The 22,695-nt window shown below is 47.5% G+C and overlaps 1 protein-coding gene across 1 annotated transcript in view; it reads right to left on the bottom strand.

The window, feature by feature from the left end:
- PTPRC (protein tyrosine phosphatase receptor type C) overlaps positions 1-22,695 on the bottom strand; it is an 85,173-nt gene that overhangs the window by 40,225 nt on the left and 22,253 nt on the right. The window contains exon 2 of the mRNA XM_039883499.1: positions 3,192-3,221. Within this exon, the coding sequence (XP_039739433.1) occupies positions 3,192-3,221 (30 nt within the window). The remainder of the gene's footprint in view (positions 1-3,191; positions 3,222-22,695) is intronic.

The raw sequence follows: 22,695 nt of genomic DNA, 5'->3' as shown, positions 1-22,695 counted from the left end.
CAGTGTTCAGATGTGTCTGGGGTGCGTATAGATTTGTCAATGCGTCTACACGTCCACACACAAACATATACACAGATAGAGCTGCACACGGACGTGTAGATGTAATAGGTGGACCTGGGAACGGCAGCCGCAGTGCGGTGGCCAGACAGAAACACCACGAAACGCAGCTGAAAGCGGCTGCTCCTGCCTCTCCTTCGGCAGCCGGATCCCGGCCCGTCCTAAGCCAGAGGGTCGGGAAGGATGAAGCACAAGGCAAGAAACCGTCAAAGATGCCCATGCAGAAGGGGCAGAGGCAGGTAGAGCGGGAAGGGGAGTAGAAGGACCACGGGTTCCAGGAGGAACAGCGAAAGGCAGAAGCTCCAGATGCACATCAATTTCGTCGATAAATCAAATTCGAACCAAGCGGAGGCTGGCGGAAGACTGGGAAACGAAGCCCGCAGACGGACACACACGCGGCCCGCGTCTGCGAGAACGTTTGCAACTGCACGATAGCAAAGGAGCACAGCCGAGATGTGGAAACAACACTTTCCACAGCTTCGATTCTTTAGAAAGGAGATTAACGTGAGAAGGTGGCGTTGAAGTGGAAACAGGCCCAGCCGACAACGAACGTGCGGACGCGGTGGCTTCCTGCGGGGCGATTTAGCACCGTGCATGAGAGGCCTTGAATTTTGTTCGGTGCTGTCTCTTTAGAAAGTGTATTTCTGTACAGAAGAAATGGAAACCGCGCCAAAGTTGTTTGCTAAGAGACAAAAAGCCTATTGTGATCTGTGGATATTGGGATTAGAGAGGTACAGTTTTCCTGAATTTTCCATGTGTATCATGTATTTCTATGAATGGCAAAATTTACATTGTGCAAGATTGAATTAACAGAAATCGAGTTATATCACACAAGTATTTTTATAAATTCGGGTCAACAGATTGGGTAAGAGAGAATGGCACAGACGTGGGAAGAAGAAGAAAATGCGAGAAACAGACAAACAAGTGGCCGCGACGAGGCAGGAAAGAATTTAGAACAAAAATGAGAGATTACTGAATAGGGAACGAGGGAAGCAGAGCAGAAATGATGCGAAGAAGACCCGGCTCCATCCATGAGTGTCAGAAACAACGCGAAATCCGTTTGTGCCAAAACCGTATAAAAACCTCCCGGACTAAGCGGACCGTCCCAGCGCCAGTGCACACGAAATATTGCAGAACTGTTGTTCGGTGGTGACAGAGACCCAAAGTGATCGTACCGTTGTTGTATGTTATTTCCTGAAAGGAAAACTTCAATTCCTAAAATTTCACAACCTAATAACTCACAAATAAATATTTTCTCTAACAAACGTCCACCCATAATTACTTGCCAGCATATCCAACTAATAGGCAAGTAGCGACGTCCTGTCTTCGGTAAAATCTTCAGTCTAACTTGAGCATTCTCTCGCCTGTTCCATGTTGAATTAAAAAAGAGTGGGGTAGAGGGTGGGGAAAGATGGGAGGAAGACAGGGGAGGGAGAGAGGATGGCAGGGAGGGAGGGAGGACCTTACGGTTCTACCCAATGCCATTCGTCGACCGTCATCGTTATAGACTTGACCGATAGTTCGCTCGTTTTAGGTTAAACTGACTTTGGTGTCATCGGGGTTCTAGTGGTCTCTTTCTCACCCACTCCCAGTCTTTCGTCAGATTTGAATTACAGAGACGAGAAGGAAGATCACTCCAAATGCCTCACGCGATAACGCTACCCTATTTCGACGACTAACATTCTTAAACGTGGCTTCTACCCAGAAGCCTCCATACTCTTGCACACATCCGAAGCTCAGTGCCCATTGCAAAGTTCCATAAATCAGAATGTGATTTAGGATTAGAAAACACACTTCCTTCCATCGCCAATTCTACACTGTCCCTGTGCCCCGCTTTGGAGACACCACTGGTTTTTACTGATTATATTCTTGTAGGAGAGACCGTTCTCGTTTGCATTTTGGGGCACGATTTTAACGTACCTGGTTTCATCACTGGGGGCTCGTTATAACAGAGTCAGTGCAGAGAGCATGGACACTCAAGAAGGCAGTGAGTCATCGAACATTTTGAATTCTCCCCTCTCCATCCCTTTCCCAGCCCCCTTCCTGTGGAAACAGCCGGGGTCTGTGGCTGAGATACGCTCACTCTCCCGTGAAAGGTAGAGTTGCTGAGTCGTCGTATGTGTGTGTGTAAATGGCATAAGCCGGTCACAATCTCCTCTGTAGTAATGACTTCCATAGATTTACAAAACCTCTCTGCCACACTATAAAACTATAAAGTTCTAATATTAGATCTTCTTTTAAAAAAAAAAAAGTGAGAGAATATGCTTCTTATGCAGATCCAGGAGTGTTTTGTTACTATTTGCATAGTAATGCATTTTCATTTACTTATTAAAATGATTCCTTTAATAATCCAGTTCTCAGAGTGTTTTGAATGTGCCTCATTAGAACTGTGCATTATAATTATTAAATCAGCATCGTCTTAATGGCTTTACTTACCTTCTTAATGTGTACTGTCAACCCTATGATTAATCAGGAAATTAATAATACACTTTCAATAACAATAACATTTAAGTGATGTAATTTATTTTTAACCAGATGCAGCCTAGTTTTTCTCTTATTTTGCATATATTATGTATGAATTTATTGTCTAAATTTATCTCAGGACTAGGATATTTGTTAAGACTGAGTACAATTGTGACAGTAGAATTTGGAAATAATTATTACAAAATATCTTAGTCTCAAAGCTTTTCTCTCGAAGGAAGATATATAGGTGTATATGCGTATATGTATGTATATGTGCACAAAAATGTTTAAAATTCTCTGTACTTCCTCACATAATTCCTTAACTCATTTTTAACTATAAAGTTTTTTGATCTAACTTAAATTGATTTATTTATAGTGTTAAAATTTAAAAAGAGATTGGAATCCTGCCATTTGGCTTACTGTCATTTAAGAACAGCTATAATTTATATACAATAATCCATAGATAAATAATAATATGTTCAGGTAGCTATCAAACTTTATATCTCACAAGCAGAAATGTTAAGAACAAGCAAATGTCAAGAACAATTCATAATTACAAAGTTTATCCTTACAAAATGATTTCACTAGATAATAGAAGATTTTATCAACATTAAATATATAAACTTAGCAACAAAAGATAAAATATATAAAATGCAAATATTAATTCTTACCAGAAGTGGAAAGGTCTGTTGTATTATCTCCTGCAAAAAAACGAAAACAAACATCTCTCAGAAACTTTCGAATTTCCTACACATATGTAAACATGGATTAGATTTATACATACACAGCATCTCTGTCAGTTGGCACGAGCAAAGTGACAATTTTCAATTTTTAGTCCCTTTTACCACAATGAAACTATATATTTCTTCTCTCGATGTCAAGTTCACAAAGCCCACGTGTGTCAAAACTATGCTATTAGTTTTCTAATTCTCAGGTTAAATAAGAAAAATAATAGGATAGAAGAGAGCTATTGGAGTTCATTCCAAACCCACGAAAGACTCTGGAAAGACTTTTGGAAAGTTTTCCCCAAAGGCATCGTTTATGTAGATAATGATTATCTATTGAACACCTACCTACGAGGTGTTAGCTATACAATAATAATTTTTTAAAAGCCATAGACCGTGATGGCAGATGAGACAGAGTATGCTAGAGAAGCATAGAGGAGGGTCACCTGATTTAGACTGCCAGGGTTGGTGGCTGGCTGGTGGAGGTGGCGTTAGAGAGAGTCTCTCGGGTACATTTAAGCTGTGACTTCGAAGATTGAAAACAGATAGCTTAGTCCTAGAGGAATGGTAAGTTGGGATTGTCTCCGAGGCTGCAGGCGGCCATTGGAGGGAGATGCGTAAGAGCAGGTGTCATAGAAAAGCTTTTCGAGTTTAGGTCAAGCTAGTCGTGAAATGAAAATAGGTTATCAGAAGGCAAAGCGGGAGACGGGAGAACTGGAGAAGGCAGATGAGAAAGATGGTGCTGCACATGAGGAAGATGGTACCGGGGGAAAAACCCCCGAGACTCTTAGGAGGTGGTCACTGAAGCGCTCTAAATCTTCGGAAGTGAAGGAGGCAGAGAACAGGTAGTAAGGGGACGTTTGGGTCGAAACGTCAGCAGCGTTTGGACACAGAGGTTGGTGGCTCGGGCTGTGCCTCCGGGCTGAGGCCATAGAACTCCACGCAGATGGGTTCTGCAGCTCTAAAGCTGAAGGGGACCCCACGTGACACAAAAGAGGGGCGCCCAGGACCGATCCTGGAGTTGAGTGATGTTTAAGGAGAAGACCGGCCAAGGTGACCTAACTTTCTAGGTCGGAGGAAAGCCGAAGCCAACAAGAGGAAGAGGAGAGGCCGTTCCGAGAAGAAACGATTGGAGTCCGCGGTGAGAGGGACGAGGCTGACGGGGCGGATCGTCTGCGTCTGTGGGAGCGCGGGGCGGCCGGTTCCAGTGGGGTCATGGGGACTGCACCCCGTCTGCCGAGGACGGAGACGCGTTTTCATCCCCTGTGGTGGCAAATGTCTGTTAAATGGATCACGAGCCTCTTTCCCGAATTACAGTCGGCTGATGTTATGAGAGAGAATCAGGTTTCAGATGGAAGAACGAATTGACTAGTATTTCAGATACCTTTTCATCGCGATCAAAATGGCCTGAGATTTTATTTTCTGAGGACGAACTGATCTGAAAAGTTTTTTTTTCCCCATCAGAGGGTTATAGCCCAGTATTTGTATGGACATTTCCTGGTTTAGTTCTTTTTGTATTTTATATGTGATATATATTTATATGTTATATATAAGTGTGTAATAAAATACATATTATTAAAATATATATAATATCTCATTTTCTCATTTTCTCTCTAATTATTCTTAATCATTCATATTTAAGCACTTTTTAAAATTTACATTATTTATATTTTGTCCCACCTTTTCTTTAGTGAGCTTTTATCTTTCTATTTTATATAAAATAACATTTTCATTTTTCCATTAATAGTTTTCCTTCTCCCCTTATTTATTCTTATTTCCTTCTAAATTAAGTTCTTAGAATTGTGTTGATTTGCAAGGGAAATAATAAGAAAAAATATCAGTGTAGCAGTAACTCACAGCTCTTGTGTTTTAAGTGAAAAGAAAAATAACCCTCTTAATAGTGACAATTTTAGACTATTGCCACAGTGTGAAGATCTCCGCTCACTGCCACATTCGAAACATTTCAGTTGGTTTGCGTGTATGAGCATTTCTTATATAATACCTGTCTCCTCTTTGTCCAAGGACTATGTGAGCTTTTAAATATTTAAAACTATTTCGCTATGCCCTTTCTCAATAAAAACACCTAATTCCTTAGAACCGCAAATAAGTTCATTTGATTCCATTAGGTTCGAGAAATATTCCTTGTTTGGCTGGCATGCTGTTCGGTGCTGGGTTCGGTTACGATAAGGCAAGGTCCTTTCCCCGTGAAAAGCTGATAATCCGTGAGATCTACTTATATCTCCAGCAGTCTGCGAAGACGTTTAGGTCGCAGATGTACTTGATTCCAACTAATAAGCAAAATTCCTTCCCCCTGAGACCAGCGAGCATCACACGAGGCGGGGAAGCAGGTCAGAGCGGCTGAAGCCCTGTAGTCTAGAACCAGGCCTCTGACAGGTGCTTGGTAAGTAACGTCGTATGATTTTGAGCCAAAGAGTAAACGCGAGGGAAAAATCCAACAGATCTGATGATGACGGCTTGGGCAGAAGAGGCCGGAACAAGCCCTCCAGGCCATGAGAAGGAGATCCAACTTTTTTTTCAAAGTGATGGAAGCCATCGGATCAATGAATATAGAGGAGAAACCTACCAGCTGATTTGACATAAGGACACAGGAGAAGTTGGGGCACACGGGACAAGAGGAAGCCAGGTCTGCGGAGAAGACGGCGCTTGCAGCTCCGGACGTTTGGGTGAGGGCGTCTGGCAGAACGTTTGGCGTGTGCGTCTGGAGTTCAAGGAGGACTTAGACGGGACGCAGACACGTGGAAACTGCTGGCATGTGCATGACCATCAAAACCTCGACCGTGGACGAAACCCCACGGAAGAGAACGTCGATTTAGAGACTAAGAAGAGGGTGATGCCCCGACCGTGATCAGTTTTAAGATCTGAGGAAAGAGGGAGAGAATTGCACACAGAGAGGCCAGATGGAAAACAGTAAAAAAAAAGCAAAATGAAGAAATTCGAGGGATAAGGTGGTTTCGGAAAAAGGGAGACTGCCTAACGTTTTCTAATTCTCCAGAAAGGACAAGGGACATGATTTCCAGCAGACGCGGAGGGGAACTTAGGGACAGCGCTCTCGGGGGCGGCCCAGGCTGGACGACAGATCGCAGCGGACGGAGGAATGAATGGGAAGTGGGAACTTGCGACCATCAGGGAGTGTCGCATGAGACTTTTTTTTTTGCTTGAAAATAACAGGCGAAATTATCCGACCGAAATGACTTCTGCCAAAAGCCGTCCGCTGGCTCCTGTAACTAAAATATCCGAGAGTGCTTCTGGCTTTAGTCACTGCTGCACTCGGCGGCACAAACAAGGTCGCCAGAGTCCGTCTCTCTCCGTTTCTTCGCCTTCCCTCCTCATTTCAGCTTCTTTAGAGAGTATCCCTCTCTCTCTCACACACACACAGCCTTTATTTTTTCTGGAAACAAATTCCAAGCCTTCGGCATCACTGTAAAACTCAAATTGCCAGAGACCTCTCTCAGCAGATTTTCAGTCTCTGTAAAAACTTTTAGCCAACGCGACGAGTCACACGGAAATTATCGGGGTACTCCTTCATTTAAGAGAATGTCCTTAAGAAAATATTTAGGTATTGCAGCAATGCCACTTGAAAGGACGCTTTATTTCCATAAGCCGCACCCACTAGATGACATAATTTAAAAAAAATGTTAATGGCTTGTTTAAATACCAAACCATTTAACTACAAATCTCGAAGTAGGAACACAGATAGAGGCAACGTCCATGCAGCAGCCTAGTTAAAAATCCAACTACTATCTCAAGGAGATTTCCAACCTCTCCCCACACGTGATCTAATGGCTGTCACCTACAGGTAAGCAGTACACTGACACATTGCACAGAGACCCTGTCACACGGGAGACGAGCTGGAGGACAGGTGAGGTTTCTTAGCTACTCGGCAGAGGCTCCGCCAGCAGATGTCCGCAGTAGCCGGTCATGTCGTTCCCACGTTTCGTGATGCTCCTTCGACCAGGACTCCGGGTGCCTGCTCCCCACAGTTCTCGGATGCAGACTGCATCACGTCCTTCCCACAATCACAGCTAGCAGAGACCGCGCTGAATCTTCCTCTCGACGAGAACACCCGATCCCATCGGTCGTGTGACTGTGTGACGATGTCACGACCTACCCGTCGGGCTGCGGTGTATGGTCACAGAGTGACCTGCTTGGCCAGTGCAGGAAGAACTCGAGTCGGATGTAGGCGGCAGCCCTGTACTCTTTGATCTCTGACTCCGTGCATCACTTAAAAGCAACCGTATCCCGCTAGGGGAATCATAGGGAATAGTAGGAGATTGTGCGAACAGCGACAGCACCGCGACATAGGTAAACGTTCCACACGCACGATGCCGGGTGAGGATAACACGTCAGGAAAAACATGCGGCTGACAGGAAAGAACAGGCTTTGGTTTTCCTAAAAGTCTGAGCTGCAGTGAGCCTTTCCTTACATCCTATAAACACATCAGATGACTGTAGTGAAGCAGGACACAGTAATGCGCTTCGTGTTTTTATGGGTCATTCTTTTGCTTCACTGGGGACTGTGTCATCCACTTTTTTTTCTTTCTTTTTTTAACGAAAACGCTTGGGTTTTTATTTAGACAAAGAAATATTTAGCAATATTCCAGTAGGGGGCACCATAGCACCAAAAATCTTTAAAGCATTTACCAGCAAACTCTTCCTGCCAGAGCCCTGCTGAGAACCGCCAGGGCAGGGGAGCCGGGTTTTTTACCCACACCCAGCGCGAAGACGCAGATAAAAAACGCACGCTCTTCCAAGCCATGTTATCCTAACACGTGCATTGTTCCTGAATTTACCTTTCTCGATATGTTTCTTTAAAAACTCAAAACGTTTAAGTGATCACAATGCAAAGTCACCTTGAAGTCACACCCCGAAGTTCCCCATCAGAGTTTTCAGAAAAAAAAACAACAACTAGGAATCAGTGGAGTGAAAGTGACATTTCAAAAGAGCTTGAAATGCCGCCCGCTCCCACCTCACCCCCGAGGAAGGAACGGAATGCCATCGCATCTCCAAAGAGATTTGAACATGTCGGGTTCGACGAATCTAGGAAGAGCAGAAGGACGGAGGGCGAAACGGAACAGAAGCAACCAGCGCTTATTCGCAGCAGCTGCGTCAAACGCGCGGGGGGCAGGTTCGAGGGTGGGGGGTGCGTGTCTGGCCTCCGCAGAGACGCGGGCCGTGCAAAACGGAGCAAGCAAAGTAAGACCAAAAACGGCCAGAAACAGATATGCACGGTCTTCCTCCGATTTGCAAGGCAGGCTAATCACACAACGCATAAATAAATTAAAAGTTGTACTTTTACTGACTCTGCAGACTGGAGAAGGTCCACAGACAGCAAAGTGAACAAATCACATCAAATTCGAACGTTGTTACGGAGTGAACACTCTTGCAAGTGACAAGATAGTATGTGGATTTCAGAGAGGCCCAGAAAACAGTCTTTTCTTCCCTCTCTTATATAATGATTACAATCTAATTATTATAATTAGATTATGATTATAATCTACAATAACGATAATGTGATATTCCTATATCATTATAATGGCACACTGGTTATAATATAATAATGATAATACTGATATAACATCATAGATTTAATAATGACTATATAATAATGCTAGCAAGAGCTTCGTTATGTACCAGACGCTGCGTAAATCTCTCTGCTTCTCTTTTTGCGTTTGAGCATCCCCATGGGCCAACGAGATAGCGATGATCTTTCCTATTTTATAGGGAATGAAACTGAGACTTGGAGGAATTTAGTAAATGGTGCACAATCACACTCCTTCACGCGTTACCGTGAAGGAGAGTCTGTCTCCTAATAACTTCCCTGTCCTTTTTGTTAAAATGTTGGTTATCCTGTGACAATGCCCAGAATTCCATGAGTAAAACAGTTCCCGCTCACCACCAGAAGATGTTTTCAGAGTTCTGACGCATACAGAAACATAGGATTTTAATCCATTGACATGTATTTCCCCTGACAGATAAGGGGACTAAGAGTCAATGAGCTTACACGCCTCTCCGACTCCACGCAGAGCAGTTGGGCCCATGGCCTACAAGCCCCACCAGCTCCCACAGAATTTCGGGGTACCTTTCAGCATATCTGTTTAAGACACCACACCTTAAATACTAATGGACACCCAAGAAACACCAGACCAAAGCCTCTGACAAGAAAGAGCCCGAGAGAGAGACACACAACAAGGAGAAACCCCAAAAACCAACTGCTTCACGTCTTCAGAGATGAGACAACATGGCGTCCACTGACAAAGAACGGTGGCTACAAAGAGCAGCACTTCAAGGTCAAGAGAGGAAGTTGACAGACACTGGCTACGATCTCCAAGGAAGGGAAACGATGGTACAACAGCACGTGCCTTTTAAAGGTGGAGAACTGTCCTAAAGTTGTGCGTTTGCTTCTAGAAGGGGGGGATTGAGACCGGGGAGTTGGATGGGGGCAAAGGATTGCTCTTTCTTCCCTATAGACGTTACGATGCTACTTAAACTTTCCACACACACATTGGAAGAAAAATATAAGGAAGAAAGATATCAGAATCCAAAACTGAGGATAAAAAAGGCACATGCACAGGGCCTCGGGGCAGAGTGAAAGTAGAGAATTTATTTTTAAATATTGCAGTTCTATCTAGCCGTCTGCCTCTCCAGATTTGTCCTGTGCAGCATCACAAACATTCTCATTCACCCCCCATGGGTGTGCACACACACTACCTCTACCATTAGGCATGTATTTCTAGGTCTTTCCTGTTTGGTTTAAAACATCATGTTATCAAGTTCAGCCATGTTGATCAAGGGAACAAATAACAAAAAATAAATAAATAAATAAAGGCAAGATAGCCATCTATAAAAGATTGATGACTCGGCCTTATTTTCTATCTTAACCTATTTATCTATAAGTCATGGGGAAAAACAAAACAAAACAAAACAGATGATCGCTTCCTGTGTAATGACGGCTCCTCTGAGGTCTTTGATTTAGATTCGCGTGTCCTCAAATGTCCCACGGTCAAATTTGTTTCAGAAGTATTTCATGCCACATGTCCCTCAGGGAGATCTTATAAAGTATGTTAATGTATTAAAGGCAAAGAGAAATCTACGTAGCTTCCTTTAACCCCAAAGCTGCCAAAAGGTTTTGCCACGAACCCGTTTTTCCACGGGCAGACTGTAAACACTGCCATGACGCATGAGGACTGTGGAGCTGTGTTCTTCAGAAACAGCTCACGGTTCCGGTTTGTTTCAGTTTTGTGATGTACTCACAGATACAGAGAGAGAGAGAGAGAGAGAGAGAGAGAGGGAGAGAGGGAGAGAGAGAAAGAGAGAGAGACAGAAAAGAGAGAGAGAATCAATAGTATCATAGTACTAATACATACAAAATCAAGGTTCATGTTCATCTTGGCGGTGCCTCAGATTAAAAATAAAAACTAACCAGATTAAAACAGAGCACAGGTGCCAGGCTCCGCCTCTGCAGCTCTGGCTCCGTGGGTGCGAGGCCTGTGGGTGGCACTCTGTGCGCTGGCCCCTGTCACAGCTCTAAGGCTGAGCGTGGCGGGGAAAGGGGTCCAGAACCGTTGGTGAAGATACTTTCAAAACACTTCTCAGGATGGCTTTAAGCTCACATTAAATGTCTGTGTGTTTCTTCATTTATCTAAATCCAGGGATAAATACCTAACTCTTAAGATGGACTAAAGACAGCAGCAGCTTTTGCATCGGGTGAAGCCCTGAGTAAGCGTAGGTGTTTGCAGCCCTTCGGTAGGGCAGGGCAGGAGCATAGTCCGGAGGGACACAAAGAGTCACCAAGGATGCTCGCTCCGGGGCTGAGACCACTTTAGCAGTGTCTTCAGTACTATTCATTATAGTGACCACTTAGTCGCCAGCTACTCCGTGGATGGCACCAGGCTAAATAATTTTACACGTGGCTTTGTCTAATCATTGCAGAAACCCTACAAAGTAGACAGTATTACCTTCTTTTTACAGACGATGGCTTAAAAAATAAATAAATCTATGCCAGGCGAAAGAGGTGGCAGTGAAAGCAGTTTGCTGTTAAATGCTGATCTGTCTGACTCTGAAAAGCTCGTTTGAGGAGATTCTGCTGTCAGAGAAAAATCCTTAATGGCACATCCAGTCCTTGTGCTAAAAATGCCATCGAGACCCGACCATGAGCACACTGCCGGGCACGACCCATCGAAGTGGGTTTCAGAGGAAGTCGCACGTTGAAACTTATTTTTAAAAAGTGCAAATTGCTCTAACAGTGACTGTGAGAGAGGTCGGCTTTACTGTTTAGAAAAAAAGGTGTGTATGGGGTGGGGAGCCTTGGAGGGGTGGTGTGAACAGCTCTGTGGCAACCTTGGTGTGAACGTGTCCTTCAGAAATGTTACCCAGATCCTCAAAGAAGGGAACAAACGCGCTTCGAATGTCACTCTCTCTACACCCAAGCTCCGGAACGGAGCAGGACATGGGGGCCCCCTGACCCCCCGGGGCCCCATCTCACAGACACCACCCAAATCCACGGAAGCCAGCGACGGGAGCGGAGGCCGACACAGCCCCTGATCAGTGGACACTCCGAGCAGAAGCACATGATGGACTCTCGGCTTAGAAGGGAAGCCGGGCCTCACGGCAGCAGCTCCGCTCCAAACGGACCAGGCCCCTGGCGAGCTGGGCTGGCGGGGCCGCCGTGCACAGCTCAGAGGCCCCGGCAGCGGCCGCTCTGCTCTTGTGGTTTCTCTCCCTTCTCGCTGTGCTTCTGTTTTTCTTATCCGAGGCTCGGGGGAGAGGAAGGGGTGCGGCCTGTGCGGTTACGCGCGCGGAGCTTCTGAATGGGGCAACGGGTCGCCATGGCAACGCCGGCCGGTGGGGCGAAGCCGCCACCTCTGCCTTTCTGCCCAGGCCGCCCATGAAACAAGGAGCTCCCGCACCGAACCTGAACTCCAGGCTCATTTGTTTTGTTGGGTTTTTTCTTCTTTCTTTCTTTCTTTTCTCTTTTCCACAGATGAGGTTGATCATGAGGAACAGGGGTGTTTTCACTTCGGTTTGAAAAGCACTGGCCTGTGTGACTTTCGTGGGGAGGAAAAAGTTAAACTCAGCCTTACCCATGTGACACAGGCCCATTTCCTTGGCCGGGAAGGAAATGGGATTCGCTAATAATACACAGTGAAACTTGGAGAAAATCGATCCCATAGAACAAAAGCAGGACGACTGTGCTTCCTTGTTAAATAGGGTTCACTTCCCCCCCATTATAAGGTGACCTAAGAGTGGAGGCGGGTGTTCCACACCTGCGCGGTTTCTCAGTGTCCTGTGTGAATGTGACCACACCGCACCCCGTGCAAGCCAATGTCCTGAGCGAAATCCGCCGCGCGGCTTCCTTAAAGTCACACTGGGAGGTCTCGCAAAAGATCATTCTGGAACTCAGAAACGTGTAGGATCATTTTGCTGCCCGGGGTACGTTACTTGACCCGCTTCAGCCCTGGTGAGCAAAAGCTTTCCATGCTGAGTATTTCTACCAATTGTCTTATGTTTTCACTAAAAATAACAGCTTCATGATATAAATAAATAAATAAATAAATAAATAAAAAGTTAAAATAATACATTCACATCCGGAAATTATAAATCCTAGGAAAGGTCAGGAAATACGTTTGTTTGTTTGTTTTTTTCCAGCTGCTTTGGGAAAAAATCATATTGGGTCAGTGTTTCCTGCCTTTTTATGTCAGAACAGTTTTCCTCCATCTTGAGTGAAAAAGGAACATGTTTGGGCTCCTCGTACTATGTCGACGTGACAAGTGTTACTGCTCTTGCTTCATGAACCAGGAAATGCACAGAACGGCAGCGGAAGTCAATGGCTCCCATACAGAATGAGTGAGGAACAGGGCGAAAACCCCAGCCCCGGGTCTACCAGATGCCCAGGCCTCCGTCTTGGGCCCCATGTCCCTGCTCCAGGAGGGGAGCGCTCAGGGCCCTGCTGAGCTTCGGCACCCGGCGCTCGGGCAGCTGGCACCTGGGGGGCCGGGCCCTTCCCCTCCTGCTGCCCCCGCCGTCCTTCGAGCCCTGGTCACCTCCTGTTTCACCAGACCTCGTGCTGGGTGTCCAAACCGCAGCCTCCCCGCTCCGTCCCGCGAGCTCGCCAGGCCCTGCCCCCGGGTCTCGCTTTCAGATCTGCTGCTTCTTCCTCGTCGAGATGTGTTACGAGGCGTTTCCGAAACCTTCGCCGTCGTCGTCGGAAGCGCTTCCCCATCCTTCTCCAACCCGCCCGTCCAGTAACGTTCTCCACGTGCTCGGGCGAAGCCACGTTCGGTTCACGCACCTCTACTGTCACCCAGAAAGGCTTTGGGGGCATGTCCCCCCCTTGCCTGTCTCTTTGGCATCACCCTCTGTCATTCCTCCTTGAAATGACCCTGAACCACAGCCATCCTCGACACTTGGTGCAAACTCCAACTCCGTGACCGCTTCCCCGGTCTTCCCCGGCCGCCGAGGCCACCTAACGTTTAGCATGAGCATCATGCGTCCCACTCACGGGGATGCATATCACGGACTGAGCGAACAGATCCGTTTTCTTTCTACACGGAGTGGCCCAGTGAAGGTCACAGGAGTTGGAAACGGCACACAAAGGTTTGGCTCACAGCACGGCCACTGTCCAGCTGTGTGACCTCGGAAAAGCGACATCCCCTCTCCGAATGTCAACTCTTTTTCACTTAGTCTGTAATATCCACTCATAGGATATTAGGATATCCATAGGATATCCACTCAATGGCTATTCAAGGGGACAGCGTTTGCGAGACACTTCGTGAGTAAGCACTGAGCATCCCTCGCTTAGCAACCCGGTCATTACTGTCATCACCGCCATCCAGACGGTCACCGTCGGCCATCGGACTTGTGAATTCTATTTGTGTTTCTTAAAGACACTGGTGAAATCGGGGTCCCTTGTGTTCTACACAATGCTTAGTTCACAGAAAGCAAATGATACTTGAGATAGTTTGTGCCTAAGGTATCACGGTGCCCAGACTCAGAGCAACATACTTCTGAAACTCATCGCAAGCTACGCCACGTGCGAATTCTCATTTCCCCAGAAAGCATGGCGTTTCCTCTCGGCACGTTCATATTCTTTAGAATTTTCGTGTATATTTATGTTTCTGTTACACAGTAAAGAACAAAATGCCAAACGGTAGCCAGAAGGAGCGTGGCCTCTGCCCTCTGCCCCTGCGGGCCTGGTGTTGAACCCCAGGTCAGCCAGCTGGGTCCTCGTGCGGCTGAAACATCCGTGAGCTTTTCCACGTGGCAAAGGAGCCGTCACAGCAGTGCGGGTGGGGTTACGCGGGGACTCGATGGAGCGGCTCTGGCAAAGGCTCCGCGAGAGGCTGGCACCGCGTAGTGGGGTCGAGCGGATGCCGGTTAAAGTTAGCGGCCGCCTCTCCCCCGGCCTCGTCCTCTCGGTGGCCATCGACGGGAAGAGTCTCCGAAGGAGATTTCGGAATCCGGTGAGAGTTCAGACTCCTCTGGGGAGCCACCGGGGCGGGCCATCCGGTCACTGCGTGGGCACACGAATCTCATTCCGTCGTCGATGACGAGACGGGGCGGGACTCTGGGTGCCCACTGTCTGGGATTCTGGATTTTTGCATCATTTTTCTACGATTATGCATCTGACGCTGGGCAAGGAAGAACGGGGTCCCCCTCCCGGATTCTGGGCTTCCGGGCGCCCCTCCGCCGGAGCGTGCTGGTCCCACTCGGCACCCCGTTTCACTGCCTTCCTTTGGCATGTCCCCTCGTCCCGAGAGGGCTTCGAAGGCCCCTCATCAGAAGCCAGGCTCGCGAGTGACAACGAGGCTACCAGCCCTCGCCAACATGTGGCTTCCAGTGCCCTGTCGCCTGTGATTCTGTCCGTACACTCGGGGTCCCAGGTGCCTCCCCTGGGCTCCGAGGCCCAGGCCCCACTCACAAACCTGCTCTGATGACCCCGCTTCCAGGCGAGTGCCCCGAAAACCACCTCAGAAGCCCCTCGCTGACTGATAAAATCTACCATCTGTTTCGAAAAGAGGCTTTTCGCAGCTGGATGGAAACAGACACGGCCTCTTTCCGGCTTCCTAGTGGGTTTCTCTTCTTTTTCATCGGTCACCGGAGGGATTCCCGAAGCCATAGGACACCCGAGGCTTGTGTCCAACCGACGCTGGCATCGTCCACTTCACCCCTCAGCCCGTGGCTTCCTGAGGCTCCACGCAGTGCCCGGGGCCAGCCCGCAGCCCCGCAGCCAACGCTCCCGGGGGCAAATTAAAAACGGTCTGAGTGAGTGAAGCTACTTCAAAACCATAATAGTAACGACCGTGCCAAGTCCTCCAGCAGCCGGCGGGGTCGAAGTTACCCACTTGCAGAAGAGAAATTAAGCGACGAGACTGAGTGACGTCACCAACAGTGGCAGCACGTGAGGGGCCAGAGGAGAAGCAGGGCCCAGAAGGCTGAGGGAGGTCGACGGCCTGGCAACGGTGCTGTCATGTGTCATGACAACTAGAGAGGAAAGAGTTTCAAAAAGAAGGAAGTTGTCAAGAGGGACGAATGTCCCCAAGAGATGAAGCGAAGCCAACGCTCAAGCTTGGTCCGTTGGATCGAATTGTTTAGAGCCTGGGGGGCGGGGGCGGTGATACTGGGCACTTGTGCAAGCGGTTTCAGGGGCCACTGGGAGAAGCAGCCAGAAAACAGGGGGCGGATAAGGGACCCGGAAGGGAAAGCGCGCTCGCCGTAGGGCTGGCGAGAAAAATCTGGAAAAAGTCTGTGCAGGGGAAGAAGCAAGTGGGGAACAGTAACTAGACAGAGACCAGGAACCCACAGGTGCTCGTCCCCCAACTGCACTGTCATTAAAACTACTTCTCTCACAATCATGTTGTGATGATAATATCTATAAACTGTTTGGAGTCCACGAAAAAAGATTTAGGGAAAGAAAATCGTGTAAATATTTCTGGGGCTTATTATCTGCCAAATCCACTAGGGAATTTTTTTTTAAGTCTTTGTTTTAATTTTCAGTGCTGGATGTGTCCAAAGCTATCACATATTCTTTTTTGGTGTTTTTCTTCAATGATGTTTTTTTTATTACCAATCTTTAACCCCCAAACTGATCAGATTTAATATCTAGGAAGCCGAATATGATTTTTAATAGTAAATTATACAAATGTTGTCATGGAGATTTTGGCTTCCAGTGTCTTTCCTTAAAAATGCTAAATTAACAATTGAAACGTTCATATTTAATATTTAAGGCTAAGTCTGTCACGTGGGCCCCAGCCAAACTGTGCCGGGGGGGTGTTTCACCGGTGAACTAATTTTCATATGCTAAATGAGGCCAGAAAGTATTATGCCTCTATCACTATCAAAACTCCTGAGATAGGTACAACAATGAATTTAAATCAGGAGCTAGTGATACCTTTTGGGGGGCATAGAAAAATTAGCATTTATTCTTATAGTTCTGGACTAAGATGCTCGCAATGGAAAAACTAAAAAGGGAACGCTATTAGTTTGTCTTTGCTCAGGTCCCTTTGAGTGATGCGGAAGGAGTACCTGATTTAAATTCATTCCCTTTACAAATGCGACTCAGGATGACGAAAGACTGTGCAGTTTGGGAAAAATGACTCCATCATTCGCTAGACTCGACTCCTCAAAAACTGGCTCATTAGTTGAGTGAAAATACAAACTGATTTGGAAAAATATCCTGACTGTATCTCTTCGTACAATAAATAGGTTTTTTGTTTGCTTGGGGGAGAGATGGCATCCCAGAGAGACAGGCAGGAGTTCTGCCCAATTCAGCAGTGGGATGATGAGCAAAAGTTAAACATGGCATGAAAATCAGGGGAAAACTTTATAATGAAGATTTTAAAAGAAATCGTTAACTTTTAAATCTAATAATTTCTTTCAAAAGCAGCTAGTCGACTTATGTCTCAGGCTTTATAATTTGAAAAAATCTTGATCACACCATTTGGTCATCTCCCCACCCACTACATCGACGAAGCCTTGTAGTAGACTTTCTAAGTCATCAAGTTACTTCTCAGTGACTCAAAGGAGTTCATTTCTTTTCTAAGCATAGTCGCTTTTAGTGAGCATCAGAAACGAAGGTGCTATCATCCTCCCTATAAGCACACGCCCATCCACAAGCAAACTTAGTCTTCCTCTGCACAATGGCAGTTCATTAACAACTGGCTGAGTGTCATAGGAAAGACATATGCTGGTAAAGAATGAAGGTTCTCAAAGTTTTAAAAAAAATCTCGTTCCGGGAGCATGCAGAAGAGCAGGGCGTAGAGAGGCCCAGGCAGCGCCAGCAAGCTGTCAGAATGCGTAAGAGGACATCGGGTGTGGGTGGGCGGGAGTGGGCATCGGAAGAGCTGGCAGGTGACCAAGGTGAGTAGTCAGCGATACAGAACCTTGCAGAGGAGTCTGGTGACAGAGGAAGCGACGTGAAAAATTCGTTATTTCCCAAGCCACGCTAAATTCCACCACGATTTGAATTCTGAAAATAACCGTGATCATTTTTTTGTGGTTACTATGCAATCATTGAGCTATTTCTTTGCAGTTTTTGCCCAGGGCTCTAGTTGTGGGTACTATGTCACCCATGTTACGTGCACAGAAGTCACCCCTTTGAAACAAGTGCCATTAGGCTGAATCATACAAAATGGTGTCTTTTGTAAGTCGACAATGAGCAGACATCACCGATTTTACATACTTCAGCCAATATGCCACGTGTCACCTACTGTGCATATAAAAATACCTTCCGGCTAAATGCATCGTAGCCCTCAGGTGGTCTTGCCGCTTGCGACAGGGGTGGATGGCAGGCTTTTGCTGAGCTCTCCTCAACCCCCTTCGATACCTATCTCTTCAGCAAAGGGCTTCCATCCTTCCACGGGGAGAAACGGATCTGCCCATTCTGAAAGGCAAGGACATCTACCAATGCTCTGGGGGTCCGAAACCTGTGACCCCGTGCTGACCTCCGCCTCTAGATTTCCGGGCTCAGTCTCCTCACTCCTTTGCTTTCGCTCCCAGCCACCCTTCTCGCCTGATCCGAAAATTTCTTTGATTTTTCCTGGGCTACATTCAATCTGCTGCCATATTTCTCTTTTCGCTTTTAAAATCACCTCTCCTGAGACAGAACCTCCCGGATGCCCTATCGCCCATTCCCGCCTTACCCCCGACCATTGTCCTTTCCGCCAAACCGCGCCATTGGAAGCACCATCCTCGGTTGGTACTTCCCCGCCGAGCGCAAGGGCCTTTCTGTGAGCGCTCGGGTCCCTTACCTCCTTCGTCTACATCTCGTCTGCCCTTAGCAGTGGCACGGGAGGCGCTTGGCCAAGCTAAAGCCGTCGGCTGGTACGCAGGCCCGGACCGCCGACGCCTCGATGCCTCCTGCTCCTTCCAAGCGCCATGCCCTCCCTCCCCTGCTTCCTCTGGCTGACTCCTAGATGGCCTTTGGAACTCCGAATCGATGACATCACTTTCTGCCATCATGTCCCTCTGTGCATGTGTTTAGGGCACGCGTGTCTCGCTGTGTTCCACCTTTGCCATGGGGACCTGGAATGCTCCCCCTGCGCGCAGCCACGTGGCTCACTGGCCTCCTCCACTCCTGCTCTCCTCCTGGGAGCCACCCTCGGCCCTCTGACACCGACGCCCCGCTGTGGCGCGAGCACATTCTAACGCCACCCTGGGCACTCGGGGCGAGCGGCCACCTGGATCCCCATGTCCTGGCTTAGCTTCCACCCTCTCACTGAGAGGCCCAGAGTAGCCCTTCCCCTGCTCCCTCCTAGTTTATTTTTATTACCATATTTTCTCACCCCGCGTTCCTGCCTAAAGGGCTTCGATACAGAGACGACGGATGCGAATCACGGATGTCTTTTTTCTGTATTTCTGGGGAGCGCTGTGAATTGCTGGCTTCATACATGTCTACATGTCTTATCCCATGAATATAGAGAACACGTTCTCAGGACAGAGAGCGTGACTTTTTCTTTTCTGAGCTCTCCCCAGGATGGGTCTCACAGCTTCGTAGTTAGTACGGGTCCAATAACAGCTAGAACGAGTGAATGAGTGAATGAGTGAATGAATGAATGGATGGAAGAATGAATGCCCCAGCCTTCGCTATCCATCAGCAATGCAACCCCAAAGCCCACATCTTGGCTTCCCAGACTTGTTTGGCCAGAGAAGTCGAAATCTTTTATCACCCTTCACTGCGAGATAGAATCGTTCCCATGTGAGGCAAGTTGACTCTGTTTCTTTGGAAAGCTCGTCAGATAAAATGGCCTCACATAGATCGAATCGCATGACGTGGCGACCAGCTATGGCAACTAGCGGACACGATCAAGACTCAGTAGCTTTTCATAATGTTATTATTCCTTGTTTGATTTTACAAGGCTGGAAAGCTAGACTTTTCCCTTCTCAGTGCCCCCTCTACCCCCACATCTCTCCCCCCAAAGCAATGAATGGTCCCGTGAGGCATTTCTGGTCAATGAGTGCAGACAAGGCCTCTAGGGAAGGTTTCGGTCCCCGAACGAACAAACAAAATAAAGTCAAAGGTCACTAGGAAAAACCTCTTGCCACTCTGCCCCTCCCTTTTTTCTCACTGGAATACACATGCAAGGTGTGGATGCACAGCAGCCATCAAGACACGTGAGGCGGCGAGCATGAGGACCGAAGCCCACGGGACACGATGGCAGAAAAGAGACACGGGAAGAGGCTGGGCTGCTCGCGGCCTCCTCCTGCCTCTTGCTCACCATGAACTAAATTCCTCTTAGACGCCTAGCCACGTGGCTCCTCTTTATTAGTAATTATATTTCTCTTGTCTGCTAGCTGAATACAAAGCTGACCGATACAGGAACCTTACAGGACCATTCTGGAGGTTTCTTATAGTCATCTGTGTTCAAGCAAGGTTGCATTTAACTTATAAGGACAAATGAAAATGAACCTACTATTTTAAAAAGTATATCATGGTGGAAGTATTCACAGTCTACCCTGAAGACAGTGTGAACGTCACTTTGCTCGTGGAATGTTTTCTGCCCTTAGCTTCTGTGTCTGGTCTGACTCACATAGACAGAATGTTCCTCACCAGCTCTGTGCTGGCTCTCCGCGTATATGAAGTCTGCTCTTGTGTCTTAAACTCAGTTAATATATTAACAGACCCTGCGGTTTTACATTTACTTCAGCCTCTAGACATGTTTTGCAAATGTTTTAAATTACTTCCATTTCTTTGTAAGATAGACCAGCCTTACAAATAGTTTCTAAAAAGTTTTGGCCTAGAAAAGATCTGCTAAATCCAGGGACTCTGTTTTGGGGACACTGTGATCCCCAACAGAATCTCTCCCTTGCTGCTGCCCCTCCTTCCTACAGAAGTCTCACACATACACACACACACACACACACACACACACGTTTGCTTCCATTGTTCGAACCTCTATGAGCGCAAGCCCACCACTCTCCTTATATGTTCAAATGTGATTATTTGAGCAGACTGAAAGGTGATGAGCTGCCCTTGGTAGGTGAAGACATACCAGTGACATTCCGAATGGTGCGTGCGCTAGAGCTGTCTCCCCAGGACTAGGAAGGATTCACTTACGTTTCTCCATATTCTCATTTTGTCCCTAATGTGCGAAACAGAATACGTTCGCCAACACTTCGGCCCTTTGCCGAACGTGTCTCCTAGTCTGTGCCACGGTGTTCATGGCTGCGCTCTGTACTGAACGCATTGGGATGTCGGGTGGTAAGGAGCTGAGGCAGAGGGACAGGAGGTTCTGAGTTCATCTGTTCCTGGGGCCACATAGTGCGTGGAGGCGTTGGGATGAAAAGTCATCGTAGTCCCCCAGATACCTCAGACAGCCACGAGGGTCCACCTTTGAGACCTGTGTCCGTGTACCTTGGGGAGCTGACTCTCTCACTAAGTCACTGTCTGCGCTCCAGCTGCTGTAACCCCCTCCCGCCTGACTTAACTTCTTTGGCCCCTTTGGATGCCAAAACACGCCCATCAAAATCATGAGAAATAATAAATGCACTCCCCTAGGAAATACAATAGTCCGGCGATGCGCGAAACTGCCTCCAAGGCTGCGGGAGGGAATGTTCCAGAATCGTCGCCCTCACACTGGCTCCGGTTCCATTTGGATTCAAAAGATACTCCCCAAATCAGGAGACCTGAAGTTTTCATGAGCGGCCCCTCAAAACATCAGCCCGAAAAGGATCGAGACGGCGTGTTCCTCTCTCTTCTTGTCTTGAACCCCTGTCGACGGGCGAGCAGCAGAAGCCGGAGGAGAAGGGGCCGATGCGGGACTCCCCGGGGGCAGGTGCGCGTGGAGCCCACGAGGCCAGCGGAGGGAGACCCTGTCCTCGGCCACAGCGGGGTGGCTCTCGGGGGCCCAGCGCCTCTGAGGGGACACCACACTCTCTTTCCCAAACAGCCCGTTGCTGTGCCACACGCCCGCACCCAAAGCAAGCGTGCCGGCCGGAACGGCGCTGCCATAGCCGAGCTGGAATTTTCTAAACTTGCCCAAAGCGTTCCCTGAGTAACATTAAAGGCCACTGCGCTACGTGAGACTTCGTCATCGAGTGCCAGGACTCCTACAAAATTGTCAGTTGACAAAAACAAAAACAAACCAACCAACCAACAAAAAACCCAGTTGTTTTCTACATTGGGCCCCAAGGAGGTCATGAAAACGTCATGGTCTGTGAAAGACAGGTCGGGGCTTGGCGTGTCTACACAAGCAGCAGCTTTAAACGCCTTTTTGCCAACAAAGTCGTTTCTTTGGCTGTCAAATACTTTACAATTACAGCAGAATTCACCTCGAACTGCCATTTTGAGGAAATATTTTCCTGTGTTCGCAGTTCCCTTTCAAATATGGGAAGATCGCCTGTTCCTCTTTCTCACAGCTGGCCACAGACACCGATGCTTTAATTATCCACAGACCAACTTTCTTAGAACATATAAACTTATGCGGATGGCCAAAAATGACAGCAGACGCTGCCTTAAATAGCATAATTTCCCTTCCTGCTCACTCTCATTTCTTGCCACTTGATATACTTCTCCTTAGACGACCTAAACCCACGTGGATCAAAGGGGTTGAGCTCCAAAGCACCGAAAATGTTTACTGCTATTATTAGTGCAGAAAATTCTTTAGTGTGTGTTCCCCTCTGCTGGAAGGCAGGTAACGGGACGCCATGGCATAGCGATGGTAATAATCATTGCTGACGTGTATTGAACGCTGTCTATGCGCCATTTACTCTTTATTACCTGTGAGGTAGATGCTCAAATCAGCACCATTTATAGACAAGGAGACTCAGGCACATGGAGGTCAAGCAAGTGTCCCGAAGGAACGCAGGAACCGAAGTCTGGAAAGGCTGGTTATTGAGGTCTGCAAACTCGATCGAGCACAACGCCACCTTGTAACTTTTACCACCTATTAGCGCTACCAGATCAGTCCCGAATTCAGCGGGAGGTTACGGGGCTC

This window comes from Pteropus medius, unplaced genomic scaffold (assembly GCF_902729225.1).
Source record: "Pteropus medius unplaced genomic scaffold, Ma_sr-lr_union100, whole genome shotgun sequence".
NCBI classification, from domain to species: Eukaryota; Metazoa; Chordata; class Mammalia; order Chiroptera; family Pteropodidae; genus Pteropus; species Pteropus medius.
Note: the sequence above shows the minus strand (reverse complement) of the source record. Positions and strands in the feature narration are given on the sequence as shown.